At 44.7% G+C, this 18505-nt stretch overlaps 1 protein-coding gene across 1 annotated transcript in view; it reads left to right on the top strand.

Moving 5' to 3' along the window:
• Positions 1-18505, top strand: part of LOC138497475 (maternal DNA replication licensing factor mcm3-like) — a 345395-nt gene that overhangs the window by 153834 nt on the left and 173056 nt on the right. The window contains exons 8-9 of the mRNA XM_069620977.1: positions 3600-3731; positions 9639-9847. Coding sequence (XP_069477078.1) covers positions 3600-3731; positions 9639-9847 — 341 coding nt within the window. The remainder of the gene's footprint in view (positions 1-3599; positions 3732-9638; positions 9848-18505) is intronic.

Here is an 18505-nt window from a genome sequence, read left to right as displayed (position 1 = left end):
GAATGGGCACCAACTCTCAGCATACTATAAGATGACACTGCTTTCACCAGTGCTGCAGTAGATCATAGTCTAGCAAGAGGATGAGCTCTGGCCCAGTGGAATGCAGCTAAGGCAGGGCAGTGTGGGTGGGGGATACTCTTTGCATGGATAAATAGTCCCGTTTATGTACCCCTCAATGCAGCTGTGATGGGGTCTGAGGTGGTGGTGATGATGATTAACAATGTACCAAATTTGCTATATGTTGTCTGGTAATGGAACACTCCATGTAAGGTTTCCTGTGGATGCATCGCTGTGAATGGAGTATACAGTCATTTTGTAAGCACTTGACACAGTGAATGGGCACTCTCATTCTTTCCTTCATTACCATAGGGACGGGGGGAGGGGGTTGACACCAACACACGCCATTTGCATGCCGCTCGCACACATTGAGTAAGCCTATATGGAGAATTGCTTGATGAACTGCTCATCTTCGCAGAGTACTTATTATTACGTCTTGTAAAACATTACCAAATCTCAGCAACGCACACTAGCTTGTTGCTCTATGGTACCATTACAGCACTTGAGCAGCTGGCCTGTCTGCTGTCACTAGACAAGCACCCATGGCTGATGGCCAGTGTTGGCACTGTTCTTGCTCTCAGGCAAGTGACCGTCCACTCGTTCCTGGTGATGGCGTAGGGGAAGGATTAAAAGGATGATACAGTTCCTTCAGTTGGATCATCAGGTGGGTGAGCACGGATGTGGAGCCCCGCTTACGACTGTTTCCCAGTGTGCAATAACCTCCATTCCACTGGTGGCCCCTGAGGGTCCAGTGGAAAGTGCCATGAACACTCTGCAATGCCATTTTTATTTTGTACAGATTGAAAACGGGTGGCGCGGATCATAGCCCTCCTTAGTAGGTGCACTCGGGTTCAGTCTCTAATGATGTAGTACACTTCACCTCCCCCCGCCCCTTCCGCCCCCTTGAAATAATTCTAAGCCCCAAGGTGAATGGGTGAGGACCTCTAAGAGATTACTGGTCACGTCACTGTCCCAGCTAAGCAAGTGTTGGAGGGAAGGCCTGGAGGACTATGTTGGCTGGGTGTGAAATTGTTGGTCCCATTACAAACCTTGGCCCCAACACCTCGGAGTCCATCGTGGTTTTCAGACATGCATTTTCCTGATTAATATGTTGGGAGAGGATAACCGTCTGTGCTTGCGAGTTGGCTTACAAGAGATGGAACACGCTAAATTACACAGTCGCATCATGGTTAGAATCCGAATCCGAGCAGTCCTTTCTTATGGCCTATTCTTTTCTGCAGTCTGTGCCTTTCTATGCTCCAGATCTGTGTTTTAACTTCAAGGTTGTGAGAAATTATAGAAAATTGTGTTGCAGTTCATTGTCGGCAATTTCAAAGGCTTTCTATAGAAACATGTTCCCCAGGGTCCCTTTCAACGCGCTCGTTTCAAATCCATGCACATGTTGCACATTAAAATGCGCAAAGGAAAAATATGTTTTTACCTTCAACATCAGTTGGTATTCTTTATACACGTAAGAGTAAGTTTTGTGGAACAATCCGTACATTTCATTCGAATAAGTTGGATAAACCATTTGTTTTCATTCCCCTTGGAGAATTCTGATCCGTTTTAGATTTTAGCAAATTACAGGGGAGCCAGTGACCACACCAGAAGCACCTGTGATCCTGTATGCAATTGGTTAATGCTCAGTGACTCGGCAACTATACATGTGCGCTTTGTCTGGAACTTTTCTCCCATGCATGCTGCGTCTGCGAGCTCTTGACTGGAAGAGCCTGAGTGCATATCCCTTTTTACGCTGTGTATGTGTAGTGCCTGAGAAGCCAGGCTCACTAAATCATTCTTGGGGTATGCTTTGTCTCAACCACTCGTATTCACTCTACCAGAACAAGCACACAACAGCCGGACCCTCCCACCCGACCGCCATCTTTGTAGCATATGGGCTTGTGATCTAATCCAAACCACCCTGGAACATTTCGAGAATCGAAGTGGCATATGTTTATAATAAGGAGGTTAGTCCTCCAAGTCCAGTTCACAAAGGCAGGCAGAGGAGTCGCTGGTCGAAGCAGATGTCCCTTGCACCAATACCCCTGACCACTTTCTTCTAGAAAGCTCTTGCTGGAGGATGGCCAAAATCGCAGAGTCTGCTGCTACACATGCTGGTGTCCTTCTGTGATCTTGTCTCCAAGGCTGCAGTCTGTTTCCCACGTCGCATCACCTCAGAAGCTGTCCATTCAAAATCCAATCGCCCTAACCTCCCAGTTCCACATATACAACATGACTTGCACAAGGAAGTGTATACGATGAATCGTAACTAGAATACATAATAGAATGTCTTTTCATGATGGAGTTTATATATGCATAGCTGAAGAAGCAAGGTTCGTGCACCATCCATGTAGAAACCATGGGTCTGAAAAAGGGCTAGTTGGTCACATGACAAAAGGCAAATTTAAAACCATCTTCTACAATGGTTATTTACCCAACAACCTGTTCGTACGTAGTGATGCATTCTTCCCCAGTCCGTACCCTCTCGCTCTAGTAGTTACTGGGTTGCAAATGTTCTTGCACCTTTATCGAAGCCTAAAGCCTAGATTTTAGTGAAACGGAGCATTATGCAGCAATAATTTAGTCTAGGAAAAGTATAATTAATTGCCCACAGGGTGGGCCGCCCTGGCTGATCATGTCCAGCCACCAGAAAGGTGGGAGAGCTCTTGGTACTTTATCTGCCTGGACAGGCTATAGTATGCAATATTATAGTCACACGACATTGGTTTCCCAAGCAGGGAATGGGGTGCTCATGCATGTTAAAAAGAGAATATGACATGGTTGCATTGAGCTGTAAAGTAACGAGTCCAGCCCGGGTGTGTAAGGAGTACATCTGTCAAAAGTAAGTCTTGTTGTTTAAAAATGTATTTGCCTACAATTTTCTTTCTTACATTGGCGGGCAGATTTGGGTGGCGAGTAGTGAGGACATCCGTGCCTCGGCTAGCTCTGAATGCAGGATTGAGTAAGTGATTAACGCTTGTGTCTCGGAACATCCAGTTTGGCCACCACTTTTGCCGTTGGTGCTAATGCTCCTGCCACATGAATGTTCCGTTTCCCTAAATACATGGCTATATACACGAAGACCATGTCCTCATCAGCTTCTTGTCACTGGAATTACTATGATCAACTCCATTACCTATTGTTGGTCTGTTGCCACAGCAACCATTGACTTGTTTGGCTTCCTTTTGAGTAATGCATTGTTCTCTATAATCAAAGGTTCAGGATCAAGAAAGCACAACATTACCCGTTTCTTGTTTAGTAAATCCTGTTGGATGTCTTGCTAATTTCCCTATGTGGAAAACTTGACCTTCACAATGCATACTGGTTTGCCCTGCTGGTCTCTGAAGCATTGCTTTTCCTAGAACCCTCCACACTTGGCTAGTTTGCAGATGCTGGAAGCAGCCCTACTGGTGCTTAGAATGTCAATTGCTCGTCACGTCCACCTGAAAGTGGGGCTATTGACCAAGGCCACTTTTGCACGTTTCACATTGTGACACCAAGTCTTGCACGTCTAATGGAAATGTGGTTTTATTTTTTCGAAGGTGATCCTTCGGTTGCAAAATCTCAGCTTCTCCGATATGTGCTACACACGGCCCCAAGAGCTATTCCTACCACTGGTAGGGGATCATCTGGAGTTGGTTTGACAGCTGCCGTTACCACTGATCAGGAAACTGGTAAGCCATTTATTTTTTCTAATCCTGCAACTGTCATTGATCAAGTAGGCACCGGTTGTGCAGGATAAAGCTCTGTTCTGCTTAATGTTTTCACAGTGCAGCTTTTCCGACCTATTGGTTTAGTGTACCCTGTGTTGGTAAAAAAAAAATACAGTCCCTTAAGCCTAGAGTCCCTGGCCAAACTAGTGGCATAAAGGCATGGAAGCATGGCGTAGTCCTTTTTACGTTTTGCCCCATTTCGTGTTGTACCAAGGCATAGGAGGGCAGCAAAGGCGAGAAGAACACCCAGTTGTACGCCTGCATGAGATTTTCGTGCAGGCGTACAGTAAAATGTTCTGCGTTTCGCATTTACAACTTGCACATAGGCCGATTCTGCTGGCATCTGTTAAAAAGCGCATTCAAAATAATTTGCAGGGAGCCTGTTATTTCGCACAAAGCAGAGAGCAAGGGCATTTCGCCTTAATTTACTCTTTGTTTAGACTCTGGTTTTGAGTGTTAAAATTCCATCCAGGCGACCCAGCCGCACGCAAGTTGGGTAGAGCTCTCAAAACTCGGCTGTTTGCATAGTCCGAGGAACCTATGCCTGATCTCCCTACTGGATCATTACTGTCTGCATGTAACCCACATGTGATTCACGTCTGTGTGCAACTGTTAGTCTATCCTGCATAGAACGATCAATGGCCAACGGGCCACATGTAACTGGTACCCGTAACACTGCCTCGCTGTCTTCTGGTTTTAATATCAAAAAAATGTTGGTGGGCCCCTGCATGCAAGTTGCGTTTTTAAAATGAAATAAGCCCCATAAACATCGGGTGTTTTGTAGTAAGTGTGTTCATGTTATAAACGTTGTCTGTGTGCTTCATTCAAAAAGTAGGCTATGTTGAAGTAAGTGACTTGAGGGTGTTGAGTCAAGGTCCTCATTGCCTAGGCACCACCTGTGCTCCGAACACGGAAGTCGGGGATTCTAAAAATTTGTTCAAACTCATGACATCAACTGTGCCAGATTTGATTCCATCCCAGTATGTTTTCATTAAAAGCCATCTTGTTTTTCTTTATGCAAACTGAATTTAAAATTGTCACCTCGTTCCAAATCACCTGTGCACTTTGCTTTACAAGGCCTTTAGTGCACCATGAAGATTGCCCATTTCTAATGTCGGTCTTAAGAATGTGAGCCTGGTGGGAAATGTTGAAACTTTATACCCGAGGTCTTTAGGCTTTCTAACTCTCTATTGTTTTCATGCTGCCTTTTCTTAGCCTGGACCAATTTGTTCTGCATTACTCCCCAAACTGTCTTGAAGGTTGCATATTCCAGAAATACACCATTAATCCTGTTTGGGGAAAGTCACTAGACGGGTAGGGTGGTCTGGAATTCCTCCAACCAGTAGCATAGGACGGTACCCCTTTGAAATGACTAAAAAACTAATCAACCTGTTTGTGTTGTGCACAAGTGATCTGAATGATCAGTTCCATAACATAGGGCAGTGAGACCTCTGTGTAATAGAAAGACCCAGGTCCAGCATGGCCGTGACCAAGACAGACCTACCTGCAATCTATGAATGGGCCACCCCTTTTATTTTATGCAAGAAAGGTCACCTACTCAAAATACAGGGGAACAGTAGATGCAGGACAGAGTGGGTTGCCCGCCCTCCTGTTCTAATCGACCCCCAAGTGTATTCTTTTCTTCAATACCCCCAATAACCGTTTAATGACACACTGCTACTTTCAATATTTGGTACAAATATATTGCACAAATCGGACAGATCTGAAGTTATTAAACCTTTGATATTTTATTCTCTAACTGTATACATCTATATCCATCACATCTCTTCAACACATATAAAAAAAACAGCTCTCTTGTGCAAAAATACAATAAAACGCATACAGTAATACACTAGACGCTATAAAGTGCAGGTGCATCAACGCGTGCAGAAAAAATGCAAACATATCCTATCTGACATGTAAAGGTAGTACCTGGTTCCTGTATGAAAAAACAAACTGTTTTCTATTCGCGAGTGATCGAAATTGAACACATCACAAACCACACTACCTGTGGCTATTCAGTACTTATCAGCGGGAATACTTTTAAATTGCTAGTGCTACAACAAACATTCCCCCGACTGGGACGGCAATCCAACGAAACCTAACAGGTGGACATCCAACAAAATAATACCCATTTAAAAGCGCATTTCAATAAGAATCGAATTCCATGCACTTCTTGAAAGTCGGACCTTAGTTCAAAATTGATCTGCGAAAAGACACAAAGATTTGTGCGAGTTCTGAGTGCATAGTGATGAGTTTAGAACAGTGGTCTTCAAACTCTTTTGGCCTGGACTCCCCCTGAGCAAAATTTGGGCAGGCCGGGCCCCCCCCAAAATGCCAAATACAGTATCTATTGCGTGCTGTCACCGCACTCTACTCCCAGTATAGTCCCTGGGCTCCCCCACCTGCTCCCATCAGTCGCTGGGCTCCCTCATCCCACTTCTACCCAGTCCCAGAGCTCGCCCCACCCCATCACACACCCTGGACTCTTCCCCACCCTACTCCCACCACAGTACCTGGGCTCCCCCATCCCGTTCCCAACAGTCTGAGGGCCAGTGGTAGCTGGTGAATTTTTTAAGTGGAGGGGCAGAACTATTTCCCCAAAAAAGCCGTAGCAACCGAGCGCAGTGAGGGAGCCTGAACCTATCAAAGAGGGATCGGGGGGGATTCCCCCGTCAATTTCTTAACAATAATGGGTTAAAATGTTGCATTGTAGAGCATACTTTAAAGAAAAATGGGTAAATAGCCAAACAGTAAGCAATTGGTGCTGGGGGGCCCAGAGGGGCAGGCATGACATTTTTTACTGGACATCTATCCTGGATTTCTATCATGGATGTCTAGTAAAAAGATACCATCTCTGTCCCCTGAACCCCACTGGGCCTAACACAATCAACATGATTATGGGTGTATGGAAGGTGCTGGGGTGCCAAGGGGGAAATAATGGTATTTTTGATTGGACATCTTTTTGATAGAAATCCAATTAAAAAAAATACCATCCCTTTCCCCTGGGCTCCACAGCGCCTCAGAAGGGGAGCTAATTTTTGGCATGTCGGTAGGGGATTGCCTTTGTTGCACATTTAGGCATTTTTTAGATGCGTTTGTTGTACAATCCTCCCCGCCCCCCCCCCTCTATTCACCACTTGCCAAAATCAGCTCAACCGACCAAAACCAACTAACCACACCAGTCACTTTATCATTCACAGGAGCATCCATCACCATACACTCTCGCAAGCATACATGTTTAAATAAAAGAAAATGAACAAAAACGTACTTTCTGCATTGGCCTGCTGTGGGTGCTGAAACGCCCTGCTCCAGGCTGCTGTGTCCATATGTGCGAGTAGGCACAGGAGTGCCCCTCGCGCACACTTCCAATGAGCTATGCAATGCTGGCAAAGCAAAACGCCCCAGCCTTGCATGGGTCAGTGAGCATGTGCGGCTGGAGAAATGAACTGTCAAACGGAAATGGTTTTTCCCTTTGACAGTTCAACCACCCCAGGAGCACTCCAGCTGGAAAAAGGCTGAGGAGTGCTCATTTTTTCACTGGGCTGGCTCCTTAGCTCCTCAATAATGGGTGAGAGGGCCACCGGGTGGACGCCCCCTTGCCTTTATGGATGAGCCGCCAGGCTCGGACAGGCCTATAGGACAATAGGGCACTGCCTGTACCAAAAATGCTTGTGTGGGCCACCTTTTTGGCCAATGTGGGGCAGTTTGAGTTACTTCACTATGCAGTTAGTAATTTTGACCATTGTTGCTGAATAAATATTCTTTAAATATCACAATTTACTTACATTTTAACACAAAGCACCCCCTTGGGTACCAGTCAAACAGTCTGTGACTAAAGGAATGAATATACATTTTCAACTGATGGCCACTTTTTCATTGGTGCCCGAGACAGTTTCATGCTTCAGCCGACCATGTGAGCTGCCCCAGCCCGTTTCTTCCAATCTACAATCTTAAAAAAAAAAGGATGCGACTGTGGTCCCACAGTTTGAATACCGCTGGTTTAGACTAACCTTTCCACTAGAACCGGAGGCTTATTTGTAATAAATACAATGGTCATGGCGGCTTTAATTTCTTTGCGCTCATCCATCACAGCCTGTCCATTTAAGGCTATTACTTGAAGATTGTTGATTGAAAATTGTTTAAATTCACTTACCTCCACAGGGGTATTTTGTTACCAATTATTATTTTTTTTAGTGCTGAATTTCTTAACTTTCTTGATGTAGTCTATAGTCTGCATGCAGGTGTTGGGAGTCGGCACCTTGAACCAAAACGTTGTGATCTGGTCAATACGTTCAGCCGTATTTGTGGACTTGTAGACCTCTTTCCGATACCCCGCTGCTGAGTGGGCATTTACAGATTGTGGGTGTGCCTTGCCCTCTGCATGGAACTGCTACCACTCTCAATAAAAATACCTGACCTGCACTCTGCTCCAACGTTGCTGCCAACTCATTAGTTCCTGTCCTCTGCCTGGTCTCTTGGTCCATCTCCACACTTCCTAACCTCACCCCTCCCTCTATCATGCACTCCCCCTTTTATACTGTTCCTGCTGGTTGTTTTCTCCCTCCCATTGGCTGCAGCGCTCACCTTACCTGACTAGTCTATGCCGGTCTCTTCTCCAGGGCTGTTCCACCGGGGAAAAGCTCTGAAGCATGTATTTTGCAGTCTGGAGGTGTGGTAGCAGCCATGGGCTTTTGCTGCTTGTTCTCCCAGTGGTGTCCTTCATATGCTGGTGAGTTGTTGCCAATTCAGTTTAAGGAGGTTTTCTGTTTCTCTCTGGTTCCCCTGCGGTCTCTTCCCACTTTCAGTTTGTTTTCTATTGCTCCAACATTCGCGTGGGCTTGGGTACCTCATTTCTTTAGGGCATGGAACTTACCCATTATAGCCCTTATATTGTCCCGCCTGGACTATTGTAATGCTCTCTATTAGGGATCCTCTAAAGCTACCACCAGCAAACTACAAACTCTTCAGAACAACGCTCTCAGAGCGGCTTTGGGAATCTCTAGAAGAGAGCATATCGTAGGACACAGCCAACAGAACAATTGGCTCTCCACCAAAAACAAAATCCTCCTAAAAACTACATCACTCACAAATCCCTTAACAACGCTGCCCCGATCTATCTGATCGACAGATTCTATAGAAAGGTCTCCCTGGGACCCACAAGAATAGCTTACAAAGACTGCCTTTCTGTGCCCAACTTCAAACGGTCCTCAGTAGGGGTCAACAGTTTCCCAGTGAAAGCAGCTAAATTGTGGAATTCCCTACCGCCAACTCTCAGAATGGACCTGCCCCATCAAAATTTCCAATCCAAGGTAGTTTCATGGTTGAAAACATAGGCCTCCTAACGCATCCAATTGCCTAGTCTGTCCTACCTTGCCATCTGCACATACTGTAACCACTTGTTTACATGTATATAATCCTCCTACCTACGCTTATTGTGTTTTGTGTATATTACCTTGTTGCACACACTGTAATCACCTGTGCCTTCTTGTATACTTGTATATGATACTGCTATTTACAATTACTGTGCTTATGTATATATTTTGGTTTGCTGTAACTAAGCCTCGCCAATTCATGTAAATGCTGCGCACTGATACCCTAGGGTATGGCCGAGCATTACAAATAATAAAACAAACATTGGCTGTCTGGGCTTCAGTCTGGTTTTTCTTGGGTGCACGCTGGGAGTGAGTCCTGAAATGGAAAAGGGAACCCTGCTCTGAAAAAGGAAACGACTTTAAGGCATCATGTGACCGTGGTACCTTTTTGTTAACATGCAGATTGTTTACCTAAAGTGAACTTCTGTATATTTCTGTGACTACCCAGTAAAATCCTTTCCAAAGATCTTGTATTTTTTTTTTTAATCTTCAGGAGAACGAAGGTTGGAAGCTGGCGCTATGGTGTTAGCAGACCGAGGTGTAGTCTGCATTGATGAGTTCGACAAGATGTCTGATATGGACCGGACTGCTATACATGAAGTAATGGAACAGGGTCGTGTCACCATCGCAAAAGCAGGAATCCAGGCTAGGTTGAACGCTCGCTGCAGTGTACTAGCTGCTGCCAACCCAGTTTATGGGAGGGTAAGCTTTCGCTTTTGTTCAGATTTTTTAGAGTGCACCAGATGGGCCTTTAAAAAAAATAATAGAGCCTACATGTCAGAATAAAGATCTGTTATTATTCAAAAAGTTCTACACTGTATGAATGATTGAGATCATTGTATAAAAACAGGGCCAACAATGTTTTGAATGTTGAATTCTGGGAGTAAATGTAGGCCTGACTGTAGACAAATGTTGCCCCAACTAAATGTCGCTAGGCTAATTCTCAAAGTAAATGTGTAAACCATTTGCTAAGCAGACTTGTCTCAACGTTAATACCAGTTGGCTAACTGAACGCAAATAGGCGATTGGTGTATTCATGGATATATTGCATTTTCTCAGTGCCATTGAAGCTATTCCTTTTTGACTTGAGTTGTTAAAGTCGAGTTTGAAAGGGGAACAGATCCGTAGTTATTCTCGAATTTATCATGAATAAATGGTCACTGCCTTTTCATAACTGGCAACTCAGTTTCTGGAAAATTTACTTAACTCGTTTACATGAAATTCCCATTGATGCCTAACAACTTACTCTTAGAACTAGAATTTGTTTTTTAGTGTTTATTGAACAATATAAATGCCATGTCTGACCATCTAGCTGTATGTAAAGTCTTCTGTGACTTTCTATGCGGTTTATGAAAAACGTCTGTTCCTTAACTAATAATGCCTTGCCTGATTAGTTGAACCGATGGACCTAGCTTTTTAGTAGGACGTTGACTGCTCTGAGTACTTAGTTTTCCTAAGCATTGACCATAAAACTGACTGTGTTGGGAACGTATATGAATTTCAGGGGCTTCATGGCGCAAAAGGGTGTATGGTGGTTCAAAGGACCAAGACATGTATGTTTAGATGACTTGCTTTCTGATTTGAGCTTGCTGGTTGCTTTTGAGAGCTCTGTGTCACAGGAGAAAGTCTATTCAGAAAGATGTGGGACCCTTTCTTAGCTTAAAATACTTTCAATCACATTTAGGTAGATGGATGTCTGCTATTGAATTTGGGCTGGCTGAATGCTACAATCTGCTCTGAGATTCCTGATGCATTTGTATTTAACAGGATATCCTTTGAAACCAAGGCAATAACAAAGCAGATGCAGCCCAGGGATAGTGTTTGTTGTATTGAATGGCATAAGCTGAGTGAAGAAGGGATAATAATGGGAACCTAAACCAGGGACATGGATTGATACTATTGTTGCTTAAAATGTGTCCCATGGAATCTGGAACATAATTTAAAGAAAGTAAAGTGGAAGTTCTGTGGAGGATGGTTGGAGGGCATGGAAGGTCGAGCTAGGCGATGATACCGTAGTTGCACCCCAAACACATTGAGAGTTGTCTCTTTACCACAACTTCCATTGCTAGGTGGTGTTTGCTTAACTGAAGGGATGGTTTGACGGCCAGAGAGAATATCGGTGGAATGAGGGAAGTGGGGGAAACTAAAGTGGAAAGGGGATTGACAGACCGGTAGTTTGAAGCGCTGAGGAGCCAAGAGATTAAGAGTGAAGATAACAGTGAGGTACATTCAGTAAGGTAGCAGGGGACAGGACCCCAAGATAGCAAGGGATGCTTTCACAAGTTGAGTGTACCATGAGATGGTTAACTCTGCGGGTGAAGAACAACCTCTCGGATTTGAGTGGTAGAGCAGGATAGAGACCGCTCTATAAAATGAGTGGTTGTTCGGGTCAGCACTTAGTTTCTTTAGGTGTATGACTGTAATTGTTTTCTAACCGGCTGGAAGATGGTAGTTGAGAGAGGTGTTGAATAGTGGAGCGGTGAGCAGAGGTGACTTGTGCAAATTCCTTAGTATATTGTATTTTATAATTATCGCTCTTTTATCCCATTTTTAGTATGGCATGCTTTTTGTGGGAATGCCCTTGGGTGACCGAAGCCCAGGATATGGGAAAATTGTCAGGCGGACATGTGTGCATTTGGCCGAGATGGGGAGTTGGGTGGGCTGGCCGCGCTCCAATAAGCTACCAATGATGGTCAAGCATGTGGATGGGTGCGGGCAAGTGGTCAAGAGTGCAAGAGACTTGCTGTGTCCAGCTAGACCACATTTTTTGTCAGTTTGTAGCTGCATTCTAATGGCAGAGATTTGTACGGGAGTGCCTGTATCCGAAGTTCCATAAGCATGGTGTGACTGGTTTCAATGCAGTGGCTATAGTCTAACGAATCTCTTGGTGCACTGGCTACATTCAGCATTCACCTAGAATTCCTGCATCCTACCTACATTGGCCACTTTCTATATACACCTAGATTCAATGCACTGGCTATTTTCTACTCAGTTCTACAGAGTGCATTATAGGCTAACCAACACAATTCTCCTAAGTGCAAAATATTGGTAACCTGCACCATTATTCTGAGTGCGATACTTGGGCTAACCTACACACTTCTACCAAGCGTGATATAATGGATTTAATGATATAATTAATAACCTACACATTTCTTCAATGGTGCAAAGTGCGGTTTGTCAGAGTCAAGAATGTGTGGGAGGTTCAGTGAGGGAGAAGTGAGATAAAGAGGAGTAAGGGGAGGATGGGAAGATTGAGGGATGTTGTGACGGAGATTGTGGTGGGAAAAGGTGCCCGATATTTTGATTTTAGTTGCAAAGAAGGCAAAATCATCGGTGGAGAAAAGGAAATCAATGATTCTTAGGAGGGAAAACCATGGCCTGGTGGGTCATGGATAGTTTGCAGAGGTGCAAACATAAGAAACCTGCTTGGTGTAGTGAGAGCTGTGTTGAGTCAGTAAAGATGGTTCCATGTCATTTCATCACAGGATGTTTTTAGCTGGATTTTTTACTGCAAATTTTTCTACGAATTATTTTTTTTTGGGGGGTCCCCCCCCCTAAAGCCCCTATCCCCTTTAATTGTTTGTTCCTGAACACCCACACCACAAATGTATATTTTTCTAACCCCCCCTAAAAATGTCAGTTTTGTTTCGTTAAAAATCCACAGTAAAAAAAAACCTGCGAAAAAACTTCCGCGATGACAGTGCGTTGTACCGTAAAGATTACTTGTTGGCAGTGAGGGACTGGGAATTGGTATTTGAGCCAACTGCGTACCTGGTGTTGTATTGCTGTCCTCAGCAGCTGAATATGGGGGGGGGGAGGTAATTGTGTGGGCAAGGTGGTGATTATTCAAGGGTATAGACGGTGCAAAATTGTATTCAATAAAGGCAATCTAAATGGAGTGAGCAAATGGAGAGGGTAGCACTTGGAGCAAGATGTTGACATAGGGGACCATGCAGTCAAGCTTGAATTGATGTTTGGGGATAGATGAGGTAGGAGTTTGGGAGCATGTGGGAGGCAATAGAAGGAATAGTGAAAGTGGTCAGAAGGGGAGGGGCCAGTTCTGGTAGCTGTGGCGACCCGAGAGGAAGATGGGAATAAGAGATCGGGAGTTTGGTATGAGTTGGAAAGTCATGCAAGTTGTAGAGTGGAGTCCAGTTGGAACTGATGGGCCATGGAGAGGCTGAGGTCACCCATTAGGATGGCTGGAGGACAAGCTGGGAGTTTTTAAAGTTGAAGGAAAGGGTTGTGTGTCCTCAGTAGCTGATGAGGATAGTAAGAGTAGGGAGTGTGAAGTTGGATTGAGATCTACTCCGAGCAAGGGGTGAAATCCGAGAGGAAGCGGGGCCGCCAACGGTGTCCTTGCTGATCATGAGATCGGCCCTGCCACATTTTATTGTTGGAGGACAAGGGTTGAGCGAATGTGGCAGTCTGTGTGAAGGTGTCGGGGTGCTCGTGTCATAGGGAGAATCCAGGTTTCGGTGATACCCATCAAAGACAGTTTGGGTTGATACAAAAATAAAACTTAAGTTGATTAAGGGGGCTTGCAGAGTCCCAGGGTGGTGTCAAAAGGGAAAGCCGATGTCGGAGGAGGTAGTTGCTGGAGGAGAAGGGAATGAGTTGGGGTAGATGAGATCGGAGCGAGTGGTATCGGGGGAGAGAGGAGCAGGCTGATTAGCATTTGGATGGGGAGGCCAGAGGCTGGATGGAGGCCTGAGTGATGGGGATGGTGTAGGAGGACCACAGGGTCCTAGAGGACCAGGAAATGCAATTTGCAAGATGCAGTTGCTATATGCATTGTCCGAAGTTCATAAGTGATTGCGCAGGTTTAGAACATGGGACTCGTGTTGCAGCTTTGTGAAAATGGATGGAAGGGTAATTGGGCAGAATGGCGAGTAGCCTTAGGACCTAATGGGACCAAACTGAACCTTCCCTTGTCTGTTCAGCCCTTTGCAGTGGATGCAAGGCAGTGGCCAGGGATTACACAGGGGGGCAAAGTCCGGGCAAGCTTGGTGCAAGTGTGTGAATCTTCAGCTCCAGAAGGGAGAAGGTGATGGTGCTGAATGCAGGCTTCTTTGGTGCTCTGAAGCGCGCTGCTTTTCTCAAGCAGGTAACGCCTCATTAGGTTTGCAATCACATGGACTGGATGGGCCAATGGGGAGCTTCCTGCTTCCAAAATGGACGTTCAAAGACAAAGGGGTGTCCTATCCGCCCCCTCCCTACATGCATTTGTGCCTTTCTTGGTTCTTTTTTTTTCCCCCAGTGTTTTGCAGTATAACGTTGATAGGGTCGACATTTAGGTGCAATACAAATAGGCTCTGCTTACCTACCCGGTTCAGTGTTATAGCTGTGACTCATCCAGTACAAACCTTTATTCACTGCATTGTTCAATGGGTCAGATACTTTGTACGTACACTGGACCACATTCTACAAAAAGATTGACATTTCAAACTAGTTTTGTTTTTTTATTTATTTTTTGGTTTTGAATGCATTTTTTGATGAAAGCACATTTTTAGATTTCTGCCCTCTTATTCATGCTAAACATATCCTCCATACTTGGGTCTTATGGGTTTAACCTCAATGAATACTTTCTGATGGTGTTCTCCATATGAATAATCCTGATTTGATAACTATCTTGCAGAAGGTGCAAATTGAGTAACATCAAGAGTTGGATTCTAGATGAAAACAATTCTCCATTTCATGGCGCTGGCTTTGCTGCACAGTTGGCCATATGAATGGTTAACGTAGTGATTTAGTGTGTGCGCAACTTGTCACAAAGTAGAAGATATTGATAATCTCTGAGCAGTCTGTAGTGAATATTGTGTTTTCCCGTAAGCACCGGCCATACAGCATGTCCTAAATAGGGAGGTAGCATATCCATGAATGACGTGGCTGACCCACGAGAAGCCCCGATTTGGTAGGTCCATATGTTAGACCAGAAGGCTGTGGCAAGAAACCCTGTGCAGAGCATAGCCACGCCCAGTGACTGGTCTATAGCAAGGCCAGTTATGGGTCACTTGTGTATCAAACGGAGCTCACATGATACATTTTGGATAGTAGCAAAGACCGACTGCTTAATTGTCTTGCAAGACCATCTACAGAGCTACAGCTTTACTATGGGACGAATCTTGTCTGTTCGTCCCTTCTCCCAAGAGGGGAGCCTCCCCCTGTGAGGCTAGGGAGATGCACCTGCTCTGCAAAGCACTCCTTAGGGGTCTGGGCAAGTTGGACCTCACTGGGAGGGACTACCCGCTCAGGGACAAGAACTCCCTGTCCGATAAGGACATGCCAATCCGTAATACATTGTCCACTTGCATTGGACTTGGAAAAACTGTTTTTATTCCTATTTTGACTCCATGAACCAGTGACGTTCGATCCATGTTTTTGGCTTCAGGTAATTATTGGACACCTTTTTGTTTCATGATGTCGGGTAATTATTTCTGACGGGATCCAATGCGACATCAGAATTGTAGGACAACTGGATCATGTGGGTTTCACTTCTGCACCACCCACGTACGGAGACTGGCACATCTTATTTCAAGGCCCTAAAGACACCAGGTCGGTGTTGCAGAGTCCACACTATCTGCATCTCATGTATGGTTGTGCGGCTGAGGTTTCATGGATCGTGGCTCAGTCACCACATGCACATCAAGTAGGCTCTACGGATCTAGTGAGCTTGCTGCTGTTCACACGCTTTAGTGGGGTGAGTTGCTCCTTCTCTCCCCTGCTCTTTGCCATTGTTCCGGAGCTGCTGCTGCACCTGATGAGAGCTGAATGAGGTCTTTTGCATCCTGATGGAGTACTCCTCAAGCAAAGCGCCGGTGTATGCAGAGTCTTCGTGTTTGCCAACCTTATAGCTTACTCACAGGAGCTAGTTTAGAGATCCACTGTAAAAAGTTGTAATCTTGCCATGATTTTCAGTCTGTAGTCTGCACTGCCCATCGAAGAATAGCGAAAACTGTGGGAAAACCTACAGTTTATATCAAGTGGTTTTGCACAGCCTTTGTGTTAGATATGATTTGCAGACGCTTTAATGGTTCATAGCTGCAATCTGCTGACGACTGGTGCTAATATGAGGAGCTGAACTGGTACCCAGAATAGGGTGATTGGAAATTTAAGCAGGTGTTCCACTGTTTTGCCTTCTTTCTAATTAAAATGTATTTGCAGTTTTGTAAGTGAATATCAAACCAAATTTGTAGTGGTGACAGCCTTCCACTGCTTCTCATGGTATATTCTCATTAGGATCTAAAGTAAGACTATATATAATTGTCGTAAATGTAAGACTATATATAATTGTCGTAAATGTCCAGTTGGTAGAAGATAACGCATGAAACATGCAGTAACCTATATTTTCTCGCTTGCATGTTAAAACTCAATATGGTGTTGAGGAAATTGACATTTTCTTATGGAGAGTTTTTAATCATGTGCCGTCAGTAAAATACTGCATTTCTAATTAAGTGTACATTATTTTCAATATGGTGGTCAACTCTCCTTTAGTTAAACTAAAAAAAAGACTAACATATGGAAACAAGACTATTAGAACTGCAAGGAAAACAGTTAGAATTTATAATCTGAAACTGTATTATGGAGACTGTCAGATGAGCCTTCGCAAAGTGACATCATTTAGGTCACCTTAATAAAATATATCTGTAAACTGAATATTGTTGCCTGTCTGCTCACGAGGGCCTGGGCAGTAATCATTGAGCATAACTATTAAAGATAATACATATTTCCTCATATGGAGTAATTGAGTGTCCTGACCCATTAGACTTCTGTGATTTTTCTAGTTAGGAATGAACCACGTGATCAAGCTTCAAATAAAAGTTCCTCTGTGCAAGCTGGTCGTGTCTGTGAATCCTGCAATATCTGCTTTAGAACTTGTGATTCTCTGCTGCCACTTTAAGAGACTTGTAAATTGCTGAATTCCCCTATACCACCAGGGGGTGCATAGCATCTGCATGAGAATCCAGTCTCTCCCAGTCCCTCCCAAATCGCAACGGGGCATTGAAGTACTCTCTACCCCATTCTGCCTGCTCCTTGTGGAAATGTATGATCCTACCCCCCTGTCCACCTCCGAGCTGTGTCTTCAGGTTCTTGTACCCAGCAGAAACAATGGATGTTCGGTGGAGTCTGAGCAGGAGCCTGCGATGCACTCACTGGTGTCTCTACTGTGCTGGTTAAGTTGAGTCATACCCCAGAACCACTGAACAAACCTAGCATTGCACGAAACAAACATCCATGACCTGATGCACACAATACTACCCTAGACATCACTGACGCTGAACTGCTCGAAGCAGAGGTGCCTCTAGCAATGTCCGCTTATGGAAAGGAAGCTTTGGTCTGCTGACGCCCACAATCGGAACTCTGACCTCAATTTTCTTACAAACTATGTTCATGATTCAATCGGCTCTGACCAACTCCCTCTAACTGCAATCTCCAACGAGATGTGCTCTGAAAACAACAACGGGGAAGTGGGGAAGTGAGTCCATTGCCGGCACTAACAACTCTATTGCGATTGGACCTTGCAGAGCCAATTAAAGACTGCGTGGTTGTGTGGCTGTTGAATGTAGGGATAGCATCCCCCAGGGTTCACCGCCAGCGAGGGACTCCCTAAACACAAACTTCAAACCAAGTTTAAAAGCCAGTCCAAGCCATTTGGAGTGGCCAGCGTCACGCTGTAATCAGCTGTTACACTGACTGCGTTAATGTCAATAATGATGTCCACACCAACAAGCGTGATCCCAAACAGGAAGCTTTGCTCCAATGAAATGTCTTTGGCAGATGAAATTAAGGAGTATGAAGCACGTAAGAAAGATGGAGTAATACTGTGGGCTTGAGCATGCTGACGAACGGCTGTGTAGGTTTTCAGATAGTCTATCGAAATCCTTTCAAACAAGTCCACCAAAATAGAAATCTAGGAAAGTACCTCTGTCAAGGGAAATGTTTTACCTCTGGATATCCGCGATGGTAGACAGCAGTCAATAGCCATTAATATGGAAAATACCTGTGCCGTCTTTGCATCAAACCTGCGCTCTTCCAATCCTTGACCCCAGTCCTACACAATCCAATGTGTAGGCAGCAGACTTGCATAGTCCTTCATATAGCCCGCCTCCAAGTGACTCAAATGACACAACTAATTAATCTGGAAAAAAACGGTCGCACAAGCAGCCAGACCACTACAATGACAAGTCGTTTGTCGATGGCTGCAGGGATTCAAATACACTAACGTTATGGCAGCGCTCACTATCTCAATGGCGCCACTTACCAAGCTATGAGTCAATGAACGAGATTGTCAAGGATAACGCAACACTGCTAGCCATGACTCACTCCAAATTATTTTATTTGGAAGCTTTTAAGACCAAA

This window comes from Ambystoma mexicanum, chromosome 5q (genome assembly GCF_040938575.1).
Source record: "Ambystoma mexicanum isolate Mex_15411 chromosome 5q, UKY_AmexF1_1, whole genome shotgun sequence".
Taxonomy (NCBI): domain Eukaryota; kingdom Metazoa; phylum Chordata; class Amphibia; order Caudata; family Ambystomatidae; genus Ambystoma; species Ambystoma mexicanum.
This window is presented reverse-complemented; position numbering and strand designations above follow the sequence as displayed.